The sequence below is a fragment of the Salvelinus alpinus genome, chromosome 1 (genome assembly GCF_045679555.1).
Source record: "Salvelinus alpinus chromosome 1, SLU_Salpinus.1, whole genome shotgun sequence".
Taxonomy (NCBI): Eukaryota; Metazoa; Chordata; class Actinopteri; order Salmoniformes; family Salmonidae; genus Salvelinus; species Salvelinus alpinus.
The window spans coordinates 45,372,123-45,398,435 of record NC_092086.1 but is presented as its reverse complement, the minus strand read 5'-3'; the positions used below and the strand labels follow the sequence as shown (position 1 = coordinate 45,398,435).

Genomic DNA, 26,313 nt, shown 5'->3' with positions numbered 1-26,313 from the left:
TGGACAACGTGGCGTACTGGATGGGCAGCTCGTAGGCCGGGGTGGCACCCCCTGGGTCAGGGAGAAGAGGAGGCCACTGATACCAAGACACACTTGTGCTCATTTTAGTAGTTGAGTGAGAATTCTCCAACCACAAGGTTAAATGAATCACACCCAAGCACATCAGAGACATGGATAGATTAAAATACTCTTCCTTGAAAGCATTGGGACTACATCTTTACAGCTGGTGTGGAAATATAGTGAATCTTCAGTGCCTGCTGTTCCATTCCTCACCAGTAGGAGGCATGGCAGGCTCAGCAGTGGGCAGGTGGAAGCAGTAGTGGATGTAGGAGGCCAGCAGGTTGTTCCTGCCATGCTGGTCCTGGTTCCCCTCCAGGTTCTTATGGATCTGGTTGACCAGCAGGGACATGGCCTCGAATGCTGCACGGCCCAGGTTCACTGAGAGATGGGAATGGAGAAAAAGAGGCAGAGATCACACCTGGGTTTGCACTTTTGGGAGTGTTCCATTTATTCCATTGTACAAGGCAAGCTAGACGTAAATTATTTGAAAAATGTATCCTAGATCTGGAAGAAATATTTGACCAGGAGTGTTTCTGCGGGAGAGATGAGGATCTTGAAAGGGCCATGAGGGATGAGTCAATCTAAGATGGCCGCCCTCTGTAAAGTCGCCAAGCCACTCACCGATCTGTCCTGCGATGACGGGCGGGTGGACGATGAGCAGGATGAGTTTGGAGAGCAGCTGGTGGAGGAAGCGGACGCAGGTGTCGAGTAGCGCCCCCCGCAGGCCGGTCATGCTGGCCTTCAGCTCACCCTCCACGTTGGCCTCACTGATGATACAGTCCTTCAGACGGAACGGGAACGAGTACTCCTCCAGGACGTAACACAGGGTGAAGAACTTATCCAGGTGGGGGTCCTAAGAGACAAAGTCACATTGGGGGGACGGGACGGGGGGTATTCATTTAATTTACAATCCCATTGACTAGAGTATTAGAGAAAGTGAGGTAAAGAGAGAAGTGAGAGAGAGAGAGAGAGAGAGAAAGAGAGCGAGCGAGCGAAAGACAGTTACCTGAGTGTGAACTGAGGAGGCAGCTGTCACCTCCACATTGAACACCTGCTTGTGATTATCCACCCACTTCATGCCTGGAAGCTGCACCTGCAATACACACACATTACCTACATCAGAACTCAGCCACACACAGACTAAGCATACAAACTCGCGAGTTCATGAGAACTAAGCATGCATGTGCTCACACACTTACGTCAGGGGTGAGGACGGAGTAGCTGGGTGGTGGTTTCTCCACAGAGACCGGCAGACTGAAGGAACCGGCCCGTAGGCGGCCATGTTGCATCAGAGGAATCCACTGTGGACACAGACAATGTAATGCACATTATTACATCACACATAAATAAAAGACACAGCACAGCCAATCACTGATGACACTTCTAGTGTTTCAAAGGCCTAAATATTAGTAGCTTGTAACTGAGGTATGTAATGGGTAGGGAAGCACCCTAACTTGGGTCCATAGTTTCCCCTGGTCAGGTAAGTGGGAAAAACCTCCGGGTCCTAGTGAAGCGTACTCACGGTGTATCCCACGGGGGTCTCCAGGGGCGTGTTCTGTTTGGGCTGACAGCTGATGTGGTAGAAGGTGAACAGGAGGTGGTGGTTGTCTGTCAGGTTGGCTGGAATCTTCATCTTCACCTCCTCATAGAACTCTGGAGACCTGAGGACAGAGAGAGAGAGAGATAGGTGAGAGAGGGAAGGGGAGGAGGAAATAGACAGGATGAGAGGAGTGTAACAGGAAAGGTGTGGAAGGGAACGGGCTCTTACTTGTCATGGTAGATGACGGGTGAATAAGCCTCTGTAAAGAACTCAGCACAGCTGGATTTCCCAAAGATCACCTATTATGATGAGAGGAGACCGTTTTTATTGGATCTATGCCCTTGTACAAAACACCACACCGCACCACCTTTTGCCCTCAGAGCATTCTTGATACACAAGGGAAACTGTTGAGTGTGAAAAACCCAGCAGCGTTGCAGTTCTTAACACACTCAAACCGGTGCCTGGCACCTACTACTATACTCCGTTCAAAGGCGCTTAAATCTTTTGTCTTGCCCAATTCACCCTCTGAATGTCACACATACACAATCCATGTCTCAATTGTCTCAAGGCCTAAAAATCATTCTTTAACCTGTCTCCTCCCCTTCATTCTACACTGTGGATTTCACAATTGACATCAATAAGGGATCAAAGATTTCACCTGGTCAGTCTGTCATGGCCTAATGTTTGGTAACTCTGTATGTCCATAAAGGAATTTACCAGATTCCTTCTCAGAACTGCTATGTAAATAACATGTCATACTAAATGTAACCTACGGTTTCTGAGCATTACAGTTGGAAGTTTTACAAATTAGGTAATTTATAATTAGCTGGTTTCTAAACATCATTAATTGAATTTGACAGTTTTTTACATTTTATGGACTGGGAATATTTCCAATAGTTGTTTAGAAGTCTCCACAGGGCTCCTTCAATGGATTAGGACATTGTTGCCAGGGTCCCAGGTTAGATTAGGGTGTGTCCTAAAGGCTCCAAATGGATTAAGAATCCACTGCACTGAGACTGAACAACACCACAGCTTTTAAGAAGGGAAGTTAATTATGTAGTAAAATCCCTCCTCCAGTTTGTTTTAACCATCAAAAAATGTTGGCTGTTTCCAAAAACCAGGAACTAGGGTTACCTACCCCCAACTCAGTTAAACACACTGGACATTCTTGTAGAGTGAACTACTCGTGGGGCACATCATATTTCACAGCATCAGGCTTTTCTTTGTGAATGGGGACGCCATTGTCCTGAGAGCACTGTGTTACAAATCTGTAGAGGTTTCTTGTTTTGTGATTGGTGTACTGGTGAAGCAGGCCAATGACTCACCGGCATGGCCAGACTGGGATCCTCTCCTGCCATGAACTGCACCTTGACAGCAATGTTCCTGACTGAGCCCTGCCGACTGCTGAAGTTCAGGCTCTGGGGGTAGATATACAGCAGGTTCCTGGAAGTGGAGAGGAGGAGGACAAGATGAGGGAGAAGAAAGAAATGGCAGTGAATTTGAATTCCATAATACAACCCGGAAGGCATAATACAACCCGGAAGGCATAGAGGGGTCATTACACTCTAGTTTCAGCTCAGCTAACCTACACGCTGCGGCTGTCTGCCAACATATCCTCCCTACTAACTAACGCACGCACCACAGCGAGCATGCATAGTCAAATCAATTATATCTGGCTGTGACTACTTACCACATTTCTGGAACAAAAACAGAATATCTAGCCTAAATTAGGAGGGTAGTATTAGGTAATTGCCGCAGATTTATAACAAATCAAAAATAAATCTTAACAAATAGGCCTATAAAGTGAGAAGGATTGGGAGAGAGAAACCATGTGTTTTGAGGAAGCATGTGTGATCTAGCAGGGTGTGAGTGACCTTCAACTCCTGTCCAAGTCAAACATGTGAAAGAACTTCCGAGCATACCAGTATATTCCAATCCAAAATGTAATTTACTTATCAAGAACACACTCACAAACAACACAGAGCAGTATGACATCATATTGTCATGGTCTGATGGTCAGCCCAATAATACAGCGCCCAGTTGCATAACACATCTTAAGTGTTTCTCTTAAGGGAACATTATTCCTTAAGGTTAATCCTTACCTAAGATAATTGTTGAATGGCGTTGCAGAGCCCCTCAAACGTTTCCCATAGGTAAGGGCATACTTAAGGGTACATAAGGGGTTTTACGGTAGTTTGAAGGCATGTATGGAAGAACAATTCTGGTTACCATGGAGACGACCTGATTTACTGACTGAAGGTCTTGTCAAAGAGCATTTATTTGCAAATATAACTTATACATTCAAGACAGGAGACACAAATAAAATATTTATTTTAGTTATCTTTTTCTCAAATTGTTTCTATTACTTTCTAAAACATCAGGCTAACTTAAAGAGTAGGTAGCTAACTAGCCAGCTGGCTTTGTAGCCATTGATTGTGCACCTTCCATTGTTTAGCTAAGTAGCTAGCTAGCTGGTTGATGTTTTCCTTTTGCAACCAGGGCAGAGGAAACCATTCACCTTCACAAATGCTGTTTACATTGATATCCATACTGAACGAAGCACTTAAGGGACCTCATGGGCACCATTAACTTTTTCACTTAATTTAAGAGAGAAATTCAACTTAAAATGTTTTGTGAATCTGACTTAGTTAAACTTGAGATGTTTTATGCAACCAGGCCCTGGTCCATATCTACAGTGGGGAGAACAAGTATTTGATACACTGCCAATTTTGCAGGTTTTCCTACTTACAAAGCATGTAGAGGTCTGTAATTTTTTATCATAGGTACACTTCAACTGTGAGAGACGGAATCTAAAACAAAAATCCAGAAAATTACATTGTATGGTTTTTAAGTAATTAATTTGCATTTTATTGCATGACATAAGTATTTGATACATCAGAAAAGCAGAACTTAATATTTGGTACAGAAACCTTTGTTTGCAATTACAGAGATCATACGTTTCCTGTAGTTCTTGACCAGGTTTGCACACACTGCAGCAGGGATTTTGGCCCACTCCTCCATACAGACCTTCTCCAGATCCTTCAGGTTTCGGGGCTGTCGCTGGGCAATACGGACTTTCAGCTCCCTCCAAAGATTTTCTATTGGGTTCAGGTCTGGAGACTGGCTAGGCTCCTTAGTTGCCCTGGCTGTGTGTTTCGGGTCATTGTCATGCTGGAAGACCCAGCCACGACCCATCTTCAATGCTCTTACTGAGGGAAGGAGGTTGTTGGCCAAGATCTCACGATACATGGCCCCATCCATCCTCCCCTCAATACGGTGCAGTTGTCCTGTCCCCTTTGCAGAAAAGCATCCCCAAAGAATGATGTTTCCACCTCCATGCTTCACGGTTGGGATGGTGTTCTTGGGGTTGTACTCATCCTTCTTCTTCCTCCAAACACGGCGAGTGGAGTTTAGACCAAAAAGCTCTACTTTTGTCTCATCAGACCACATGACCTTCTCCCATTCCTCCTCTGGATCATCCAGATGGTCATTGGCAAACTGCAGACGGGCCTGGACATGCGCTGGCTTGAGCAGGGGGACCTTGCGTGCGCTGCAGGATTTTAATCCATGACGGCGTAGTGTGTTACTAATGGTTTTCTTTGAGACTGTGGTCCCAGCTCTCTTCAGGTCATTGACCAGGTCCTGCAGTGTAGTTCTGGGCTGATCCCTCACCTTCCTCATGATCATTGATGCCCCACAAGGTGAGATCTTGCATGGAGCCACAGACCAAGGGTGATTGACCGTCATCTTGAACTTCTTCCATTTTCTAATAATTGCGCCAACAGTCGTTGCCTTCTCACCAAGCTGCTTGCCTATTGTCCTGTAGGCCATCCCAGCCTTGTGCAGGTCTACAATTTTATCCCTGATGTCCTTACACAGCTCTCTGGTCTTGGCCATTGTGGAGAGGTTGGAGTCTGTTTGATTGAGTGTGTGGACAGGTGTCTTTTATACAGGTAACGAGTTCAAACAGGTGCAGTTAATACAGGTAATGAGTGGAGAACAGGAGGGCTTCTTAAAGAAAAACTAACAGGTCTGTGAGAGCCGGAATTCTTACTGGTTGGTAGGTGATCAAATACTTATGTCATGCAATAAAATGCAAATGAATTACTTAAAAATCATACAATGTGATTTTCTGGATTTTTGTTTTAGATTCCGTCTCTCACAGTTGAAGTGTACCTATGATAAAAATTACAGACCTCTACATGCTTTGTAAGTAGGAAAACCTGCAAAATCGTCAGTGTATCGGTCCCGTGTGGCTCAGTTGGTAGAGCATGGCGCTTGCAACGCCAGGGTTGTGGGTTCATTCCCCACGGGGGGACCAGGATGAATATGTATGAACTTTCCAATTTGTAAGTCGCTCTGGATAAGAGCGTCTGCTAAATGACTTAAATGTAAATGTAATGTAAATGTATCAAATACTTGTTCTCCCCACTGTACCAGGACAAACAGAGACTCAGTTGATGTTAATGTAGGTCATGTGTATTTGAAACCTGGAGGCCTGACAGAGTTACTCCAGAGGTTGGGATGAATGCCAAGGTCATCCTGACTAAGGCCACAGAGCTGATCTCTGATTGGACCACGACTGAGCTAATGTTTCACAGTAATTTTGGACATCCAATATAAAAGAGTCGTGTCATTACTGATATCCGATGTGAGACGAAAAAGATACTACAGACCTGAGGCACTTATACATACAGCTGAGAAAATGAACCCAGGGAAACTTTTTAACGACAACTGAGGAGTTACAACACCCTTAACAAAGCTTTAAGACAAACAGGCATAGGAAGGAGCACTGGGCGATTCTCACTAGATTTCAAGTCGATAGTCTCTCTGAAGAGATAAATAAATAATCTCTCTATATAGCCTCTGTCCTCAGATCAGGATGAGGGCCACACTACTCTGCCTGCTGTGTATGGCCATGTGTTTAACAGGGATCCCAGCCAGCCCCGTCCGGAAGGCCCAGAAGAACAACCAGGCTGCCCCCATTGATGACATGAACGTGCTGATGTACGGCGTGCTGCAGTTCAGCGAGACCCTCCACCACGTCTACGAGAGCACCGATGCCAAGTTTGCGCGGATCGAGAGGTCGCTGAGGAGACATGAGGAAAGGCTGGAGAGGCTGGGCCAGGAGGCAGGCCAGGCCACAGAGAAGGAAAGACAGATGAGACAGGTGCTAGGAGAGATACAGGTGAGGAAACATACTCGTCCTGCTCTGACGAAGGTCTACTGTGAATGGAAACTTGCCAATTAATTTACTGAAATGTGTATAGATCTAAGTGTGCAGAGGCTTTTTATTCAGTAGAATTTTGATCTTGCACCTTAGCTATCAGGTGTACAGTAGATGTATCTATTTACTGGAGAAAACATACCCAGTCAAACACCTCAAACTAACTCTGACAGTGTCATCAATTGGTAGATGCGTTTTGAGAGGGTTACGCATCTAAAATTATGATACATTTGTGGATTTCACTCCACAGAGCGACAGGGCAGACAGAGATAACCCTGCTTTGCCAACAATATGAAATCCCAGTCAGTCAGATAAGCTCTATTCCTCTGGGCTCCAACAGGGAGAGAGAACAGCTGAACAGACATTGGAGAGCAGCTGAACAGACACCATTGGCTATTTGGCTGAATGGGCCAATAACTGCCATGAACCTGAGCACTCAACTATCTGGCTAGCTTTTCAACATAAACACAGAGCCATGTACATGTTTGTTTTGTTTACTCAATATAGATCCTAATGTTCTGAGAACAGAGGGAGTGTGAGAATGACATTGGCCAGCCAGTGTATATTGAGGCCAAGGCAGTTTGAGCAGCTGGTCTGAGATCAGTGGGAGGGAGAGGATTTAAAGCCAGATGCTCTTTTCCAAGGGCCAGATGGCTGGGCTGCAGTCAGAGGCTGAGGAGGCTGAGGGCAAGGTGGCCCGGGTGGAGCAGGAAGAGGGAGAGCTTAGGACCAAGGTGATCAACCTGGAGACATACCTTCAGAACTACCCCCCCAACACCATACAGGACTTAAAGGTAAGGTACACTTCTCAATCACACACAGATTACACCAAACAATCCAATGCCAACACACTCAATCTGTTCTATTCCATTCATAAATTCATATGTGCGTGTGTGGTTTCAGGATAGGGCGTTAAAACACTCCAGTGTTCTGGAGGGCCTGCTAACATGGACACAGTTCCAAAAACAGAGCATTGAGAGTCAGAACCAACAGTTGACCAAGCTACAGAAACGGGTGGGTATAATAGCTGAACATAGTTTGAAAAATGCTAAATAGAATCTGCCCATGATTGATGTAGTGATGGATGCCGTGTTTGACTAAGTTTGCTTTGTTTTTTATTTCAGAGTGAAGTCAGGAGATAGCCAGTCCTTTGTCACATCACCTGATGGTTCCACTGCATCTTAACACCAGCTACTGTAGCTACTGAAACTACACTCCATGACTTTACCCTGGTGCATAAATACCCTGTCTACTCATACAAGCATAATTCACACTGAACAAATACTCCCACCCAATAAACTGAATTACAATAACATTATATATTTATACCACTGGATTATACTTCTGAATACATTTAATTGTGTTTAACACATGCCCTTTTTTATTGTACATGTACATGTTCTTTATTTTAATTCTAATTCATTCTTACTGCTGTCATTTTGTATATTTTGTGTGCAAATAAAAATCTGAAAATATAATTTCTGAGCTGTGGTATGTGTGATCTATGACAGTGTTTAAGAGTCTACTGATCTGTAGGTGGTATGAGGGGTGTAGACTGACCTGTAGGTGGTGTAAGGCGTGTAGACTGACCTGTAGGTGGTATGAGGGTTGTAGACTGACCTGTAGGTGGTGTGAGGCGTGTAGACTGACCTGTAGGTGGTGTGAGGGGTGTAGACATAGCGGGCAGGGAACTCCAGCACCTCCTTGGTGGGGCGCACCCTCAGGTCAGGGTAGGGCTTGACATGGAGCAGCTCAGGAGACAGGCAGTAGTGAGGAGAGTCTGGGGCAGGAGAGATGTCTATCTTCAACTGGGCTAGGGACAGAAGGAGCAGGAATAGAGAAAAACAAGGTTACACTAGTAAACATAAAATATATTCTCTATTCAGCCTATAGAATTTGTGCAGGTGATTATATATAAACATATATGTGTGTGCTGATGAGGTACTGTAGTAGGTACCTGTGACAGGTCTCAGTCTGCGTAGGACAGAGGACGGTCTGCGCATGTCTGCCAGAAACTTGTAGAGGTCTTCATCACTCAGCCTGTCCCCCTCCTACAGATACAAAGATCATAGTATATTGGCTCACAGACACAAACCACGCTGAGACAGGTTACAGTGCCTATAACAAGTATTCATACCCCTTGGATTTCTTCATTTTTCTTTTGTTACAAAGTGGTATTTTTTTATTATGTCAGAGATCTACAGAAAATACTCTGCAATATCAAAGTGGAAGATAAAATTGTATAAAATATGAATGATGAAAAATATATATTGATTAAAATCAGTATTCACCTTTCTGAGTCAATATGTTAGAAACACCTTTGGCAGCCATTACAGATGTCAGTCTTCATGGGTAAGTCTCATAAGGGCTTTGCCCATCTGGATTGTGCAATATTTGCCCATTATTCTTTTCCAATTTCTTCAAGCTCTGTCAAACTGAATATTGATCTTTATGACAGCACTTTTTTCATGTCTTGCCATACATTTTATAGGAGATTTAAAGGGATAGTACAACATTTTGGCAAGCAAGCCATTAAACTCTAAACTTTAAAATCACAATTGGCCTCATTGTGAAAACCCTGAGTGGTTTCCTTCCTCTCCAGCAACTCAGTTAGGAATGATGCCTGTATCTTTGTAGTGACTGGGTGTATTGATACACCATCCAAAGTGTAATTAACAAATTCACCATGCTCAAAGGGATATTCAGTGTCTGGTTTTGATTTTTTTCCCACCTTTCTTTGCGAGGTATTGGAAATGCTCCTTGGTCTTTGTGGTTGAATCTGTGCTTGAAATTCACTACGTGACTAAGGGACCTTACATATAATTTTATGTGTGGGGTACAGAGATGAGGTAGTCATTCAAAATTCATGTTAACCCCTATTACTGCACACAGAGTGAGTTCATGCTACTTATTATGTGATTTGTCAAGCACATTTTTACTCCTGAAGTTATTTAGGCTTGCCATAACGAAGGGGGTGAATACTTACATAACCAAGACATTTTATTAATTTGTATTACTTTGTAAACATTTCAATCCCACCTTGTAACGCATAAAAATGTTTTAAGAAATCCAGGAGGGGTGAATACTTATGATAGGCACTGTACACCTGGGTAGCACAAACACACAACCTTCTGACTGACCTGTTTGAAGAAGTTGGTGACTGTGAGAGTGGCTGGACGGAAGGTGGCAAAGTTGCACATGTCCTCTCCTACACTCATCCGCTCAAACCCTTTCTTCTTTCTCTCGTTCCATGTTCCATGGCCTTTCCGCTCTGACAAAAAGACAAGTCATCCGTTCAGACATTAAATAACAATTATTACATACTGATATTATGAAATGATGACACTTTTGTTACATCCACAATTCAACAAGAAGTGTCTGAGTGTGACTGATGTAAGGAATTCCAACGTGTATTTCCATGTGTATATTAAGAGAGAATCTGTGTGTGTGTGTGTGTGCTTGACATCCTAACTGTGATTAAACCAGGGGGTGTTTGGTAGAGGTCAGAGGTCATAAGTACCAGAGTCAGAGTCAGGGTCGGAGCGCTCAAGCCCCCCCACACTGCTGACGATGTTGACCAGGTGGATGGCCGTCCAGGCAAAGGGCATCCTGTACCTCCCCAGCCTGCTACACGACGTCTCCGCCTGCAGACGCAGCTTCTCCAGCTTCTCCTTGTGCTAAACAGAGAGAGACAGACTGACTGGTGGCGACTGTAAACCTGGATAGGAGCTTGCTCTATCAAGGGCCTTGAGAAAAGGCCTTTGCAAGGTGATACTGTAATATTTATATAATGTTTTAGAGTTTGTCGGACATTGATCTTCAGAATAGGGAATTGCAAATATTGCAGTTGTCTGACTAAGACGAATTGAGAAATGCTGATGGCTACCCAGCTGGACAGAGTCCCATGTGCATGACCCCATACAGGCATGTACACATGCAAAGAAAAGACCAATAGAAGATAGATACTTTGAACTTACTGTTACCTTTGATGAGTCCGACTCTTTCATGACCATGTAGGGTTCACAGGATTCCCCTATGTCTCCCTGCTGAAGGACTTTCTCCAGCTGAAACACACACACACAAAAAATATACATACAGACAAGACACGTGTGTAACGGTGTACATTGCTGACCTGACCATTATTTGCAAATGGTGCACACATGGTGCATGCACACACATTTCTAAAGCAATATATGAAATGCAAATATTGGATGCATCTTCAGAATAACTAATGTCACATTCACTAGGTAAAGACAAATAGGTCGTTGCACTTCACTGTCACCTATGTGGCAAAGCTTACATAACTTTATCTAAAGTAAATAAGTGATATAATGCAGCCATGATAAGGTATTGCAAAGTCACTTGGCATGAATCATTCTGGTGGCTGAAGGATATTCCACTGATTTGTCTGGGATGGTCTGCTCAAATACAGTTTACATAGCAAATTGGCCAGTGTTACCTGTTCTGTGTTACATAAGAACCCCAGTGTTGGTGTTAATAGCCAGTGTTGGTGTTAATAGCCAGTGTTCTATTGCAGGTAGATTTTTGAAATTGTTTTTTTCAATTGATTGATGAATTATTCTTATGCAAAGATAACATACATTTTTCTAAACTAATCCAATCTGTTAGTTGGACTTATTGCACCCGTTACTGAAACTGTTCCAGTTTAGATGGTCTAGGTAGTCTCACATCTTAGTCCTCCTGACCATGGCAGTCATTCTGAATGCAGGTTGTGGGTGAAAACATTTCAACATTTTGGATATCTGCACTCTAGCTTGATTCCAATGGAAATTACACCACTTTGCAAGCCAGCATAATTAGACTTTGAATTTGCAAATAAAACTCAACGAATAAAAATAAAAGTTTTACATCTTCCTAAGACTGAGGGCGGTTTAAACCATCCAGACTTGGAATTGTATCAACTCACCACACAAGTCTTCTTATTGCGACATATAGTTAAATGCACTACAGAGGAACAATGGGTACATATTGAAGATGCGCATGCTCATCCCCAGAATCTTTTTACATGTCTATTTTCAAAGGATAAATCTGAGAACATTAAAGCAGCAATACATATTTTTGGGCAACCCGACCAAAATTCACATAGAAAAGTGTGTTGTAGATCTGTCATTCTCATTGAAAGCAACTCTAAGAAGCGGTAGATCTGTTCTATGTACGCTATTTATATGCTTCCCGTTCTTAAGTTTAGTTTTTGCGTCTTTTACTTTGGGTTTTGTACACCAGCCTCAAACAGCTGAAAATACAATATTTCTGGTTATAGAAAATATATTTCACAGTGGTTTAGATGGTACAATGATTCTCTACACTATACTTGTTTGTTTTGCCACAAACTGAAATTATGCGAACTTTTAGAATTTTTGCAACCAGGAAACAACTTCATAGTTAAAAACACTATAGAAGAAATGTAGAAGAAAAATACATGTATTCTACAAGAACCAAAATCACTCTTTAAAAACACAATCCTATGGAACAATCCTTCGATAGCTTTCAGAATTCACTGATAAATTGGTCCACATGTAAAACTAATGGCATAGAAACCGTAAATGACTTGGTAATAGGAGATAAATGTATTTCCATTACAGAATTACAAAGCAATTTTGGACTGACCCGTGTAGATATTTTCAAATACATGCAACTTAAAAGTTTAATATCAAAGTTACGATTTTAAGTCATTTGGAGATCAGAGCAATCTTGAGGGAATACTATTTGAGTCAGAAACTGATATTAATATGATAGGTAAGCTATACAAACCTTGCAGAGAGCCTATCCAAAATATAACTGATATTGGCACAAGATGGAGGGAATGTTGGAACATAACTAACTAATGAAAATGTATGCTTAATCCAGTATAAACTAATGTATAGAATTTATTATACAAGAGACAAAATTCACAAATTCTACAGTACAACGGCAGATACATTTCTTAATTTTACAACAGGTAGGTCTAATCCTGAATGCTGATTGGTTAAAACCGCATTCCAGCCGGCGTCTATTCCACAAGTTGCCTCCGGCTAAATCTATGACATCGAAATACCTTTATACTCTGTTCCATCTGACTGCGCAATCCACTGTCTCATCAGCCCAGCCAGGCAACTTATAAACTTGATCTCTAATATAAAAAGCATCTAGACATTATCTCATATTTCTTTTAGACTAACATTTTGTTTTCAACAGCGGAGATTTGTATAAACGTTGCCGTCTGTGTCTCCGACATTTGCAACATTGTTTTAATATTCTAATTCGATCTCCTGCTGTCCCATAGTAGTGAACGAGTCGGGACGAGACAGACAGGCAGGCAGCGTTTCTATGCCAGTCAAAATCATGAATCAGCTGGCATCATTTTTATGGATATTTACAAAAGAAATTCAATTGAAAAAAGGTCAAATGGAACACAGCTAATTGGCAGTCTTTCCAGCTTCAGTTTGAAGTGATTGTGTTACTATAGCTGTGTTGTTGGCTAGCTCCTCTGAACAACAGTGTCCTGACGAGTGAGCACATTTTCCATGCCAGGCGAATTCACGCATCATTAGCTCATTGTTATGGATGCATCTAAATAAATGGCCACTAGAAAACAGCTTAAACAAATGCAGCTACTTTGCTGTTAGTCTGGCTGTTCCTTTTTGACGTGACTGTAAGTTAGTTGTAGTTGGCTAGCTAGCAAGCAAGGGATAAGAACGTTGCCAGTCAGTATGACAATAGAACATTAATAATAAACGACTGGGTCGCGTTCAAAGATACAGTGTTGTTGATGTTTGTGTGCGTCTGTACGCTGTCATTTGCATGTGTATGTTTTGTAAAAACAAAATATATATCGTACCCAAAAAATATTTGACTTGCACACCTGATGTGGCCTGTAAATCATGAGTTGCAGGCCACTCTATTAGGGTAAACTAGGCCCTCAAAATAAGGCTTATAAAATATGGATTGTCTTGTTTTAAAATAATGTAATTTTAATGATAACATATTCGCTTGGGATCTCACTTAGTGAAGGCTATAGGACTGAAAACGAATGAATTCAACAGCCATGTCTCTGTCACTAACAAATACAGTCATGGGTGGTAACTCTACAACTCACACGAAAGGTAAGGCACACTGGGAAATATGCAAATAAGGCTTTACACTAAGCAAAGTGTTAATTTCACACCGAAAAGTGTGGACCCGTATTGACACTGGAAGAGAGTTAAATTTAACACTCTCAGTGTTTATTTAACAGCGGAGAATTTGCTGTGTAATTCAGTTCACATCTAAAAAACATTGTGGTAGGTGGATAGAAGACAAAAGATTTAGTGTCTTTAACAGTTCATATGGACAGGACTAGGGGTTTTCTCCTGAACATGTGACCAGACCAATAAAAAGTCCTACAGAGAGTCAGTAATTTGTAATGTGACGTAGAACCTTCTCTGGACTCTCTGTATGTGCCCCCCCTAGTGGCCCTATGTCCAGTACCTTGATGACCAGGAAGATGTCTGCAGAGGGATACGTGATGGAGAAGATGGCTGAGCGGGCCTGGGTGGAGATGGCTGTGTGGGGCGTGTGGAGACGCAGCAAGCCCTTCATCTGATCTGAGTTCAGGTCAAAGTGGAAGTCCTCTGAGATCTGGGAGAGGGAGGAGATGAGGGAATGTATGTCAAGGCATATTAATTACGTTTTGACTCTGAGATTTAAAGCACAAGACCTTTGAGGCATAGTAAGAGCTAGAATAATGTAATCAGTCAAAGCTTGAGCTCAGCATGACATAAGGATAATATGATAATTCAAAAATAACATGCTCTAAATAACATGTACACAGTCTAAACATTTCTAGAAAATGTATGGGTACCTTTTTCTTTTCCTTGACATCATAGAGAGCAAGAGTCCCAAATATTGGCTCAATTTCTATTTCAAATCTGTAGGGGGTACAAAAAGCACAACATGTGTTTGGATGAGAAGGAAATATGATTGATAAATTAATAAAATGCCAAAATGTATTTACTATTGTGCTGACCTGAACTGTGACATTAGTGTGAAAATGGAATAAGTGAAAGAGTGATCGAGAAGGATCATTTTAGGAACGATAAGGACAGACAGATGGTCACTCACTTGAGGGACAGACACTTGACCATGATCCTCTGACCACAGTGTTCTTTGGGGACCTCTGGGACAGAACATCTCTCCACAGCCTCATCCTGGCAGACAACACACACATAGCCTTGAGAACATAAACACGACGGCAACATTTACACAGCCAGACGCCATGGCAACGTTGACACAGACACCACAGTAGTGTGTACACAGACATAACGAAAGAGGGAGAGAGCGTGAGAAGGAGACAGAGGCATGTAGGGCAGGGCGGTATACGGTATACCGGTATTGATGCACGGACCGGTTTGGGTGTTAACCTTCTATAACGGTATTTGAATGTTTTGTTTGTTAAATGTGATACGCCGTGTGTAACGTCCATTTTTATAGTTTACTCCGCTACTCGAGTTCTCTCTCCATGCCGCGTTCCACACAGACCGAGCCCCTCCCTGTCACTCATGGAGCACATTTGTTGTTCTTCGACCACAAGACACTTATGTTCAGTCTGCATGGTCAATGCAGCACATGCAAAAAATGTTTTGAGCACATACACATTTTTTACTTCACCTTTATTTAACCAGGTAGGCAAGTTGAGAACAAGTTCTCATTTACAACTGCGACCTGGCCAAGATAAAGCAAAGCAGTTCGACACATACAACACAAAGTTACACATGGAATAAACAAACATACAGTCAATAATACAGTAGAAAAAGTCTATATACAGTGTCTGAAAATGAGGTAAGATCAGGGAGGTAAGGCAATAAATAGGCCATAGTGGAGAAGTAATTACAATATAGCAATTAAACACTGGAGTGATAGATGTGCAGAAGATGAATGTGCAAGTAGAGATACTGGGGTGCAAAGGAGCAAAATAAATAAATAAATACAGTATGGGGATGAGGTAGTCGGATAGGCTATTTACAGATGGGCTATGCACAGGTGCAGTGATCTGTGAGCTGCTCTGACAGCTGGTGCTTAAAGTTAGTGAGGGAGATATGACCCTCCAGCTTCAGTGATTTTTGCAGTTTGTTCCAGTCATTGGCAGCAGAGAACTGTAAGGAAAGGCAGCCAAAGGAGGAATTGGCTTTGGGGGTAACCAGTGAAATATACCTGCTGGAGAGCGTGCTACATGTGGGTGCTGCTATGGTGACCAGTGAGCTGAGATAAGGTGGGGCTTTACCTAGCAAAGACTCGTAGATGACCTGGAGCCAGTGGGTTTGGCGATGAGTATGAACCGAGGGCCAGCCAACGAGAGCGTACAGGTCGCAGTGGTGGGTAGTATATGGGGCTTTGGTGACAAAACGGATGGCACTGTGATAGACTGCATCCAATTTGTTGAGTAGAGTGTTGGAGGCTATTTTGTAAATTACATCGCCGAAGTCGAGGATCGGTAGGATAGTCAGTTTTACGAGGGTATGTTTGGCAGCATGAGTGAAGGATGCTTTGTTGCAAAATAGGAAGCCAATTCTAGATTTAATTTTGGATTGGAGATGCTTAATGTGAGTCTGGAAGGAGAGTTTACAGTCTAACCAGACACCTAAGTATTTGTAGTTGTCCACATATACACAAAATACAAGTCAGAACCGTCCAGAGTAGTGATGCTGGACAGGCGGGCAGGTGTGGGCAGCGATCGGTTGAAGAGCATGCATTTAGGTTTACTTGCATTTAAGAGCAGTTGGAGGCCACGGAAGGAGAGTTGTATGGCATTGAAACTCGTCTGGAGGTTAGTTCACACAGTGTCCAAAGAAGGGCCAGAAGTATACAGAATGGCACAGAATTTAGCAGATGTTATTGCGGGCGTAGCGAAATGCTTGTAATGACAATGTTGATGACAGCGATGTGGTTTTCTATTTGCTTCTTAATATAAATGAACTAGTGTTCCAGAATTACACTATTAGTTTGTGTTTCTTACATCTGCAAACAGCTCGTTTGTCTTTTCTTAGCAAGTTGGGCCTAAATTATGTTAGTCGCTAACATAATTTAGGTGCATCTCAGTGCAAGAGGCGTCACTACAGTCCCTGGTACGAATCCAGGCTGTATCACATCCAGCCGTGATTGGGAGTCCCATAGGGTGAGGCGTCACTACAGTCCCTGGTACGAATCCAGGCTGTATCACATCCAGCCGTGATTGGGAGTCCCATAGGGTGGCGCACAATTGGCCCAGTGTCGTCTGGGTTTGGCCGTCATTGTAAATAAGAATTTGTTCTTAAAACCTTTTCTCAATACAGGGGGTGCTGTTTCCACTTTGGAAAATATCGTCTCCAAATTAAACTGCCTCATACTCAATTCTTGCTCGTACAATATGCATATTATTATTACTATTGGATAGAAAACAATCTCTAGTTTCTAAAACCGTTTGAATTATGTCTGTGGGTGAACCAGAACTCTTTCTACAGCGAAACTCATGACAGGACATGCAAAGCTCTGAAAAATAGTCTCTGATCTCGGATCAGTTTTAAGCTCTGTGTATGCCCTATGGATCGAAATGAACTGCACCCGCCTTCCCCTGGATGTCAGTAACCAATGAGAAGTGGAATGGTGTCTCTAGGTGGTTCTCAGAGTTTATAAAAGGGAATGGAGTGAGATGACCCATCTTTTTGACGCTCGCCAGGACGCAAGGGAGGACATCAGAATCGCATGCTCAAAAGCTCTCGTTATTGATCAAAGATCTATCCGTCTGTGATTTAATTCGATATAGGTGTTAGAAACATCATAACGAAGTTATTTGAAACCGATTTATATCAGTTTATGCGAGTATATTGCTATTTTTCTGAATTTCCTTAGTATTGCGTTTGACGATTTGGGCATGTGTGTGCCGTGTAGCTATCGTTAGCTGCTAGTTCTGAAGTTGAGGAGGTCGTTTTACAACAAAGCAACGATACTTTTGGACAAAGGACACATTGCCCAAGATACTGATGGAAGCTCGTCCAAAAGTAAGAGTTATTTATGATTTTATTCCGTATTTATGTGGAAAAATGTAAACGCAGTTGTCGGCCATTTTTTGCGGCACTAGTCTGGCTGTAACTCACAATGTATGTCTTGTAACGTTAATTTTTAAAATCTAAATCAGCGGTTGCATTAATAACCAATGCATCTTTCATTAGCTGTCCAACCTGTATTTTTTTAGTCAATCTAATCGATAAATAATCGTAATCATAGGTGCCTTTCCAAGATGGCGCCGGCCCGAATGCATGCCATGTTTTGACAGATTACATTGCATAACCAAGATTTGTGATGCTAAATATGCACATTTTCGAACAAACTCTATATGCATTGTGTAATATGATGTTACAGGACTGTCATCTGAAGAATTCTGAGAAGGTTAGTGAAAAAATTAATATATTTTGGTGGCGATAACGTTATCGCCCCCTTTGCCTTGATTTAATGCTGGTGTGATGTTAGCTCATGTGGTATGCTAATATAACGATATATTGTGTTTTCGCTGTAAAACACTTAGAAAATCTGAAATATTGTCTGGATTCACAAGATCTGTGTCTTTCGATTGCTGTATGCTGTGTATTTTTCAGAAATGTTTTAGGATGAGTATTTTGGTAATTGACGTCGGTCTCTGTAATTATTCCGGCTGCTTCCAACGCTATTTCAGATTGCAGCTGCAATGTACAACTGTGATTTATACCTGAAAAATGCACATTTTTCTAAAAAAACATATCCTATACCATAAATATGTTATCAGACTGTCATCTTATGAAGTTGTTTCTTGGTTAGTGGCTATATATATATATCTTTATTTAGTCGAATTAGTGATAGATACTGATGCAGGAAAAAAATGGTGGAGTAAAAAAAGTTGTGTCTTTTGCTAACGTGGTTATCTAATAGATTTACATATTGTGTCTTCCCTGTAAAACATTTAAAAAATCAGAAATGATGGCTGGATTCACAAGATCTGTATCTTTCATCTGGAGTCTTGGACTTGTGATTTAATGATATTTAGATGCTTGTATTTACTTGTGACGCTAGGCTATGCTAGTCAGCTTTTTTACTGTGGGGGGTGCTCCCGGATCCGGGATGAGTACCAAGTAAAAGTTAACCGACTTGCTTAGTTAAAAAATTTAAAAAAACGTTACTTTTTTTTCATGTTCACACAAGTGCAATTGTAACATTTTGTAAAAAATAAGGCCTAGATTGTTTGCCCATATCATGCAGCCCTACGTGGTAGTGTGGAAATTCTCAAATGAGTGCAGAAATTGATGGAAATAATTGGTTGAAGTTGAATAGAACAGTATAAAACAATCAGAATGGAGAAAGACCCATTGAAATCACTTAGAATGTACAGTGCATTCAGGAAAGTATCCAAACACCTTGACTTTTTCCACATTTTGTTACATTACAGCCTTATTCTAAAATTGATTAAATTCCTCATTAATCTACACACAATACCCCATAATGACAAAGCAAAACCTGATTTTCTTTACTTTTTTGTACATTTATATATTAAAAAAATGAAATATCACATTTACATAAGTATTCAGACCCTTTACTCAGTACTATGTTGAAGCAACTTTGGCAGCGATTACAGCCCGAGTGTTCTTGGGTATGACACAACTAGCTTGGCATACTTGTTTTTGGGGAGTGTCTCCCATTCTTCTCTCCAGATCCTCTCAAGCTCTGTCAGGTTTGATAGGGAGTGTCACTGCACAGCTATTTTCAGGTCTCTCCAGAGATGTTCGATCGGGTTCAAGTGCGGGCTCTGGCTGGGTCACTCAAGGACATTCAGAGACTTGTCCCGAAGCCACTCCTGAATTGTCTTGGTTGTGTGCTTAGGGTTGTTGTCCTGTTGGAAGGTGAACCTTCGCCCTAGTCTGAGGTCCTGAGCAGATTTTCATCAAGGATCCTTCTGTACTTTGCTCTGTTCATCTTTCCCTCATTCCTGATTAGTCTCCCAGTCCCTGACGCTGAAAAACATCCCCACAGTATGATGCTGCCACTACCATGCTTCACTGTAGGGATGGTGCCAGGTTTCCTCCAGATGTGACGCTTCAGGCCAAAGAGTTCAATCTTGGTTTCATCAGACCAGAGAATCTTGTTTCCCATGGTCTGAGAGTCTTTAGGTGCCTTTTAGCAAACTCAGAGCGGGCTGTCATGTGCCTTTTACTGAGGAGTGTCTTCCGTCTGGCCACTCTACCATAAAGACCTGATTGGTGGAGTGCTGCAGAGATGGTTGTCCTTCTGGAAGGTCCTGCGATCTCCACAGAGGAACTCTGGAGCTCTGTCAGAAGGACCATCAGGTTCTTGGTCACCTCCCTGACCAAGGCCCTTCTCCCCCGATTGCTCAGTTTGGCCAGGCGGTCAGCTTTAGGAAAAGTCTTGGTGGTTCCAAACTTCTTCCATTTAAGAATGATGGAGGCCACTGACACAATCCTGTCTTGGCGCTCTACAGACAATTCCTTCGACCTCATGGCTTGGCACTGTCAACTGTGGGACCTTATATAGACAGGTGTGTGCCTTTCCAAATCATGTCAAATCAATTGAATTGACCAAATTGGGATTCCAATGAAGTTGTAGAAACATCTCAAGGATGATCAATGGAAACAGAATGCACCTGAGCACAATTTCTAGTCTTATAGCAAAGGGTCTTAATACTTATGTAAATAAGGTATTTCATTTAAAAAAAAAAATTAATACACTTACAAACATTTCAAAAAACCTGTTCTCTCTGTCATTATGGGCTATTCTGTGTAAACTGATGAGGAATTTTTTTATTTTTTTTTATTTAATCAATTTTAGAAGGCTGTAACGTAACAAAATGTGGAAAAAGTGAAGGGGTCTGAATACTTTCCGAATGAACTGTATGTGTTGCCACCCTAGGGTCACGCACTACTCAAAGCAAATGTAGAACTTTTATTATTCAAAAACATAATAACATCAAATACCCTAAAAACATTATATATTTTTCAAATACCTTAATATTATATTTTGGCCATATCGCCCAGCCCTAGAGGCAAGATACGCAAACAGATGGTCACATGGCTGTGGAGAAGGCCATGGTATTGTACATCCACTTCATTGATGTGGTTCAATGTCTATGGTGGAACTGCCTGATTTTTATCAACAGAATCTACATGTAATTAACTTTGAAACATTTAAAAATATATATATATAATTAAGTTTTGATATAGTTTCTGTAGCTTTCTATGTTATAGCTATATCATTCTACACAAAGTCGGCTAGTACTTTAGCAACACATGCAGACAGACAACTGAACTGAACAGAAGTGAATAGTGTATGGATGATAATATTATTATTTGGGACAGACCTCGTCGGGAGGAGGGAAGAGCCCCAGCAGGTCAGAGTGGCGCCCCTGCAGGCGGGCCTCAGCGTTGCGGCGGTCCATGTCCTCTGCAGCCGTGCGCTCTAGCACCGAGGGCAGCAGGGCGTCCGGCGACGAGTTCTTCAGGTCAAAAATACTGGAGGCCCAGCTACCCCGGGGCGTGTCATCCAGAGAGACTGACCGCCGCTTAGCATCGTCCTGGTCATCCTGGCGGTCAGTGGCCGCAGCCTCGTCCAGTTCAAAGGTCTGCTTAACCAGCCCTCGCTGCCTCTCCCTCTGGCGCTCAGAGTTGTGGGGGGTGTGGGTTGTACTATAACGCTGATACCTACAGACATGACAAAATACATTATCCTCATCTTTAAATCACAGAGATAATGCACATCATGGGCACCATTGCAACCAAATCAATTGTAAATCAATGTGGATAAAGGAATGGAAAAGAGGGAGGCATGGGACACATGATAGAGGGACACTCACTTCCTCTGAATGATCAACCAGTCATCTGTGTAGACACCCAAGGCATCTCTCACTCTTGGGTCAAATGTGCTGTGGAAAAAACACATGAATTATATAGTATGACATAAATATTACAATGGCATAGGAAAGGTATTCTGTCTGTCCAGTAGCATGATAATGCTGTGTGTCAAGAAGTCCTATGCAAGTGAGCATGTGTGTCAGTCTTACCCTCTGGATTATTTTCTAGGCGGGGCACAAAGGAATTCAATGCAACATCCAGGCCCCTGTCTCCAAAATTACCATTTGAAACCCATTGAAGCCAAACTCTTTTAGGCAGGTGGAAACAGAGCTAAGCAAGGGGACATAATGGTAGGGGAAACACTGGTGTGTACTGTACATAATGTACATAGTATGTGTGTTAGTGTGACTCACTCCTCCTCGGGCAGAGGGGGCTCCAGTGTAGTACACTCTCTGTCCTGCAGGAGGAGCTCCAGGTCGTCTGGGGGGAACTCCATCAGCTGTCTGAGGGGTCCAGGCTCCGCCCCAGGGGCGTGGCTACTCACATACTCCTCATAGTCCACAGGCTCCACCACCTCTGTCAGCGGCACCTGACAACCAATCAATCAATAACACACAACAATCAATACCTGAGGTGCATTCAGTTTGCTTGAACGTTTGCGGAACAGTTTGCACTGAACGACACGTTTTCTTGAACAGACTGAGATAGGTTTGCTCAGTTCGGTGGGTGTGCCTTGAAGCAATGGGTGACATATTTAAAAGGGCAGCGGTGCATTTTGAACCTCAACTGGTCATTCAGTACAGCACCGTTTCTGTTCAATTTAACCATTTTTATGTACTGAACGCAGCCCTGGAGAAGCTTTATATTCATACACCTAAACATTCCACAAGGACCACACAAGCTACAGGCCACACCGAGATAGTGAGCAAAGAAAAAATATGGATAATAGGAGTGATTAAGCCTACGTCACCTACTTTTGACACACTTTTCTATGTACCCTTTATTTAACTAGGCAAGTCATATACATAGACACTGGCTCCACTTCAGTGAGAGCACTGCGGAGATAGCCTTTTTATACACAAATAGATGACATCCTAAGTGGTTGATGACCTCCTTAAGTTGTTTGTTTCCAAAACAGTAAATTCAACTCATCCATAGAAAGTCCATCCTCATCTTTGACCAAAGACAAGGTGATATACCTAAAAACATACTGCTACTTACAGGTTGGTGTGCTCCTCGTTTCTTGGACAGCTGAGGGGAGCCGTACTCTCTGGATACCTGCTTCCTGACCTCTGCAGCCACCGTCCTGACAGAGACAGACGGACAGGAAACGGTAGAGTACAGTTACACTCAAACAGGGGAAAAAATGTTTTTCATTCACAGCTGTATCTTCAGGAAGCCAAACAGAAACAAGTCTAGACATAATAAATACCAGAATAGCAATCATTCTGTCAGTGGATAAAGACAGTTAACTTGAGTACAACTGATTTGATGCCCAAACTTGCACGCGTTTGCCTCAGATTCGTATGCAAATATGCTCCATAATCTAGATACTCAGCTAAAATCTCTCCAGCGAGGTTCCAAAAATCGAATTGCCTCACCATTATCATGCACATGCAAATAAGACAATTAACATAGGCCAAACAAAAGCCTTGCTGCTGATAAACCATAGTTAAACCTATTACATTTTGCTTATTGCTGCTTTAAACCATTATGAATATGTAGGCTACTCCCAGACGTAATGCTAGATGGATGTGTTTTATACATAATTATGTGCCTGCCTTAGATTTAATAATAGCTTTCCAGTTTTGACTTCTTATCAGATGTGAGCAGCCATGTATGCTATCCATTCTCTCCCCACTACGCAGTCCCCAGCAGCTGGTACTAGAAGCAGTGCTGAATGCCAGCAGCTGTTGTGAATGGGAGTCAAGCCGGATCTGTGGGAGAAGAGAGGAGCGGTGACTGGGCCTAGTACAGAAACCAGGCAGAGAGCCATAACGCTCTCACTGCCCCTGGCCTGGGCCTTTATGGACCAATAGCAAATGGGAGGCTTAGAGAGGGGGACAAAGTCAAACTAGGCCCCCAATTCTCGCAGAGACACAGCATGCAGCTGCTCTTCCACAAACTTATAACGGACTGGCCATCTCATTCTCTCAGACTCTCTCACACACAGAGAGTTACAGTTTCACGCACACATAACGCGTCCGAAATTCCCTGGTCACGGTCGCTGTGGTCAAACTATGTCTTCATTCCACACGTTAAATGCTACTGCTCTCTGCTTCAAAAGGAGACCCTCAAATGTAATTTCCCCCCATGACATACTACACCCCCCCCCCATCTCTCAGAAATAACTCTGCTACCCCAAATCACACAACCCTTTTAAGCTGGAACTCTACAACAATCTTTTGACAGAGGCGACAGTCACAACAATATGTTTGTGTTATTCTGCCGTTAAAATGTGCTACCTTTTCCAATCCCCACTTTAAACAGGATAAAGGAAAAGCTATCGCCTCCAAGGGTAATAGACGGAACACCCTGTCACACCCTTTCCTGCATCCTGAACCGATACAATGGACTGGCTCCCACTGGGGAGAGAGAGAGAGGACTGGACGATAACAGAGTTGGGGAGAGAGGAGAAACTGTAGCAATGATTAGGCCTAAGCTGTTGAATTCAGCACTCTACTCGGTGACTACTAAGTTAGGCTATAGCCTAGTAGTAGGTTAGCTGCTACAATTTGAACTAGTAGGCTGCCAGTCAACATTCAGGGGGAACAGCCCCATTCACCATTTGCTAGGCTAACTCAATATGATAATCATGTGAGACTGAGAAATATGCGTACATACCATAGTAAGTATAATAAGTATGGTATGGGCCAGTCGGAAAGTCCTAATACGAGATACAAGGTATGGGCCTGTTGTGGTGTAGTTAACTGTTTCGTACTGGACTGCTGACATTCCAAGATGTCATTGAGATTTCCTCCCTGTTGGTTTTGATGTGACATGTTCACCTGCATGTCTCTAATCAAATATCCAGTCTGCTCTCAGGAGCCTCCAAGGGCCACGCACCCATAATATGAAGGAGGTTCTCAGACGATTCTATGAAGGCTGCAAGGTGAACAGCTAGGCTAGTGCTTTTTTTCTGAAAGTGTGTGTTTGTGTGACGGGGGCGGAACGACACCTGCTATTAGCATGTACTACCATGTATTGCCTATACCTACCCACCATGCACCACGCAATCAATGGCTTAGCATGCCATTCCCTGATCAAGGCTTTGATGAACACAAGTATGAACTCAACAATGGTGGAACAGGGAAATTCATCATGTCATGCAAGGTGATATTTCGGCTATAGGTCTGATCTAACTCCGTGGATAATAATAAAGATACCGTCCTCGGCTACTTTACTTTCCCACAGGAAAAGGGGAACTCCATCTTGCCTACTTCTGTTTTCATTGTGTATCAGAACTCCATAAGAACTAGACTTTTCAGTTCCATCTACAGACCTACCCACAGGAAGAGTTCTACACAGTATGATTTGAACTAGGAGTGACAGCACAGAGGATCAAGCTGAGTTCATTTGCAGCGCAACAATATTAGTGTAACCTAACCCACGCCTTGTTATCCCGCAGGTCGACGGGAAAGCGAATTCAACGGCTGATATGACTAGATAACTACTAATTATAGTTTTATATCCGTTTTACTTGGGGCTCCTCAAGATAATGTAAAATAAAGTAATTTAGGTAACTAGTAGCCAACATGTTTGATGGCTCGAGTGTCAGCCTACTAGCAAAAGGATAGCTGTGATCTAGTTAACGTTATCTGTGTGTGCAACAAAAAAACAATCGCAAGGTATGAAAATCGTTTTAGTTTTCTAAACAATGGCAGGGTGAATGATAAATTCACATTTAATTCGAAGTCCATATGCTGAACAATAGACTAGCCTCCGTCTGTCTCAGTTCCTATTCAGTCTGCGCGGTTTACGATCAGTGATACCCTTAAATCCTGCACTACTCGGTCTGTTCGTCATGTCACGCGAACTAGCTGTCCTACAGAGTACATACAAATTATGAGTCTCACCGATTAATTTTGTGAGCAAATGCTCTCCTCTCGTTGGTTGAAGATGTCATTTCGCGTCCCCATTTAGTGTAGTCTTCGAACTATTCTCTCTCTCTCTCTCACACTTCGATACTGTTGTTGTCCTGCTGGAGTTCGCTTCCTTGTATCACCACGCTACGGTGCCTATCCCAGTGGTCCTCCTAGTGGTTGGGAGCAGAAATACAAGGTTGTGTTGTATGGGATCGTCCGCAGTGCATTCAAAATTCTCACCTGACCGGTTTCAGTAACGCTGTCACACGCCCGATAATGGCCCATATCCTCAACAGTTAGGGTTTCATTAGTGTGAAAATTGAGGACGTTTGCTGAACAGCGAGACCTACTTTAGTTCAACATGTATACCAAGTGAAAAACATCATGTCAAAGCCCGTAGGTCTGTAATCTGTTGACAGTTTTGTTGTCCTAGCTACCTGTCAAAACAAAAGCGAAACACTACAATTAATGCATAAATTCATAAATCACACAGCATATATTACAGGCCTATAATACGGATATGGATCTGCAGTAGGCCATTTTTTTGTTACTATGCAC

General features: G+C 42.6%; 1 protein-coding gene across 10 annotated transcripts in view; it reads right to left on the bottom strand.

The window, feature by feature from the left end:
- LOC139577653 (dedicator of cytokinesis protein 7-like) overlaps positions 1 to 25,907 on the bottom strand; it is a 45,281-nt gene extending 19,374 nt beyond the window's left edge. For 3 of the 10 annotated variants that reach the window (XM_071404806.1, XM_071404853.1, XM_071404862.1), the window contains exons 1-21: positions 25,747 to 25,906; positions 22,892 to 22,976; positions 22,084 to 22,259; positions 21,673 to 21,741; positions 21,181 to 21,520; positions 14,928 to 15,013; positions 14,668 to 14,734; positions 14,295 to 14,444; positions 10,805 to 10,891; positions 10,348 to 10,504; positions 9,968 to 10,098; positions 8,785 to 8,878; positions 8,448 to 8,640; positions 2,926 to 3,043; positions 1,829 to 1,899; positions 1,583 to 1,721; positions 1,260 to 1,361; positions 1,067 to 1,153; positions 682 to 913; positions 274 to 438; positions 1 to 51 (exon numbers count right to left, since the gene is read on the bottom strand). The exon at positions 1 to 51 is cut by the window's left edge and continues 125 nt beyond it. In XM_071404806.1, coding sequence (XP_071260907.1) covers positions 1 to 51; positions 274 to 438; positions 682 to 913; positions 1,067 to 1,153; positions 1,260 to 1,361; positions 1,583 to 1,721; positions 1,829 to 1,899; positions 2,926 to 3,043; positions 8,448 to 8,640; positions 8,785 to 8,878; positions 9,968 to 10,098; positions 10,348 to 10,504; positions 10,805 to 10,891; positions 14,295 to 14,444; positions 14,668 to 14,734; positions 14,928 to 15,013; positions 21,181 to 21,520; positions 21,673 to 21,741; positions 22,084 to 22,259; positions 22,892 to 22,976; positions 25,747 to 25,796 — 2,650 coding nt within the window. In that variant the 5' untranslated portion in view covers positions 25,797 to 25,906. Of the gene's footprint in view, positions 52 to 273; positions 439 to 681; positions 914 to 1,066; positions 1,154 to 1,259; positions 1,362 to 1,582; positions 1,722 to 1,828; positions 1,900 to 2,925; positions 3,044 to 8,447; positions 8,641 to 8,784; positions 8,879 to 9,967; positions 10,099 to 10,347; positions 10,505 to 10,804; positions 10,892 to 14,294; positions 14,445 to 14,667; positions 14,735 to 14,927; positions 15,014 to 21,180; positions 21,521 to 21,672; positions 21,742 to 22,083; positions 22,260 to 22,891; positions 22,977 to 25,746 lie in introns of all 10 variants that reach the window. The other 7 variants (XM_071404835.1, XM_071404874.1, XM_071404871.1 and 4 more) reach the window with 5 other exon arrangements.
- Between the last annotated feature and the right edge of the window lie 406 nt (positions 25,908 to 26,313).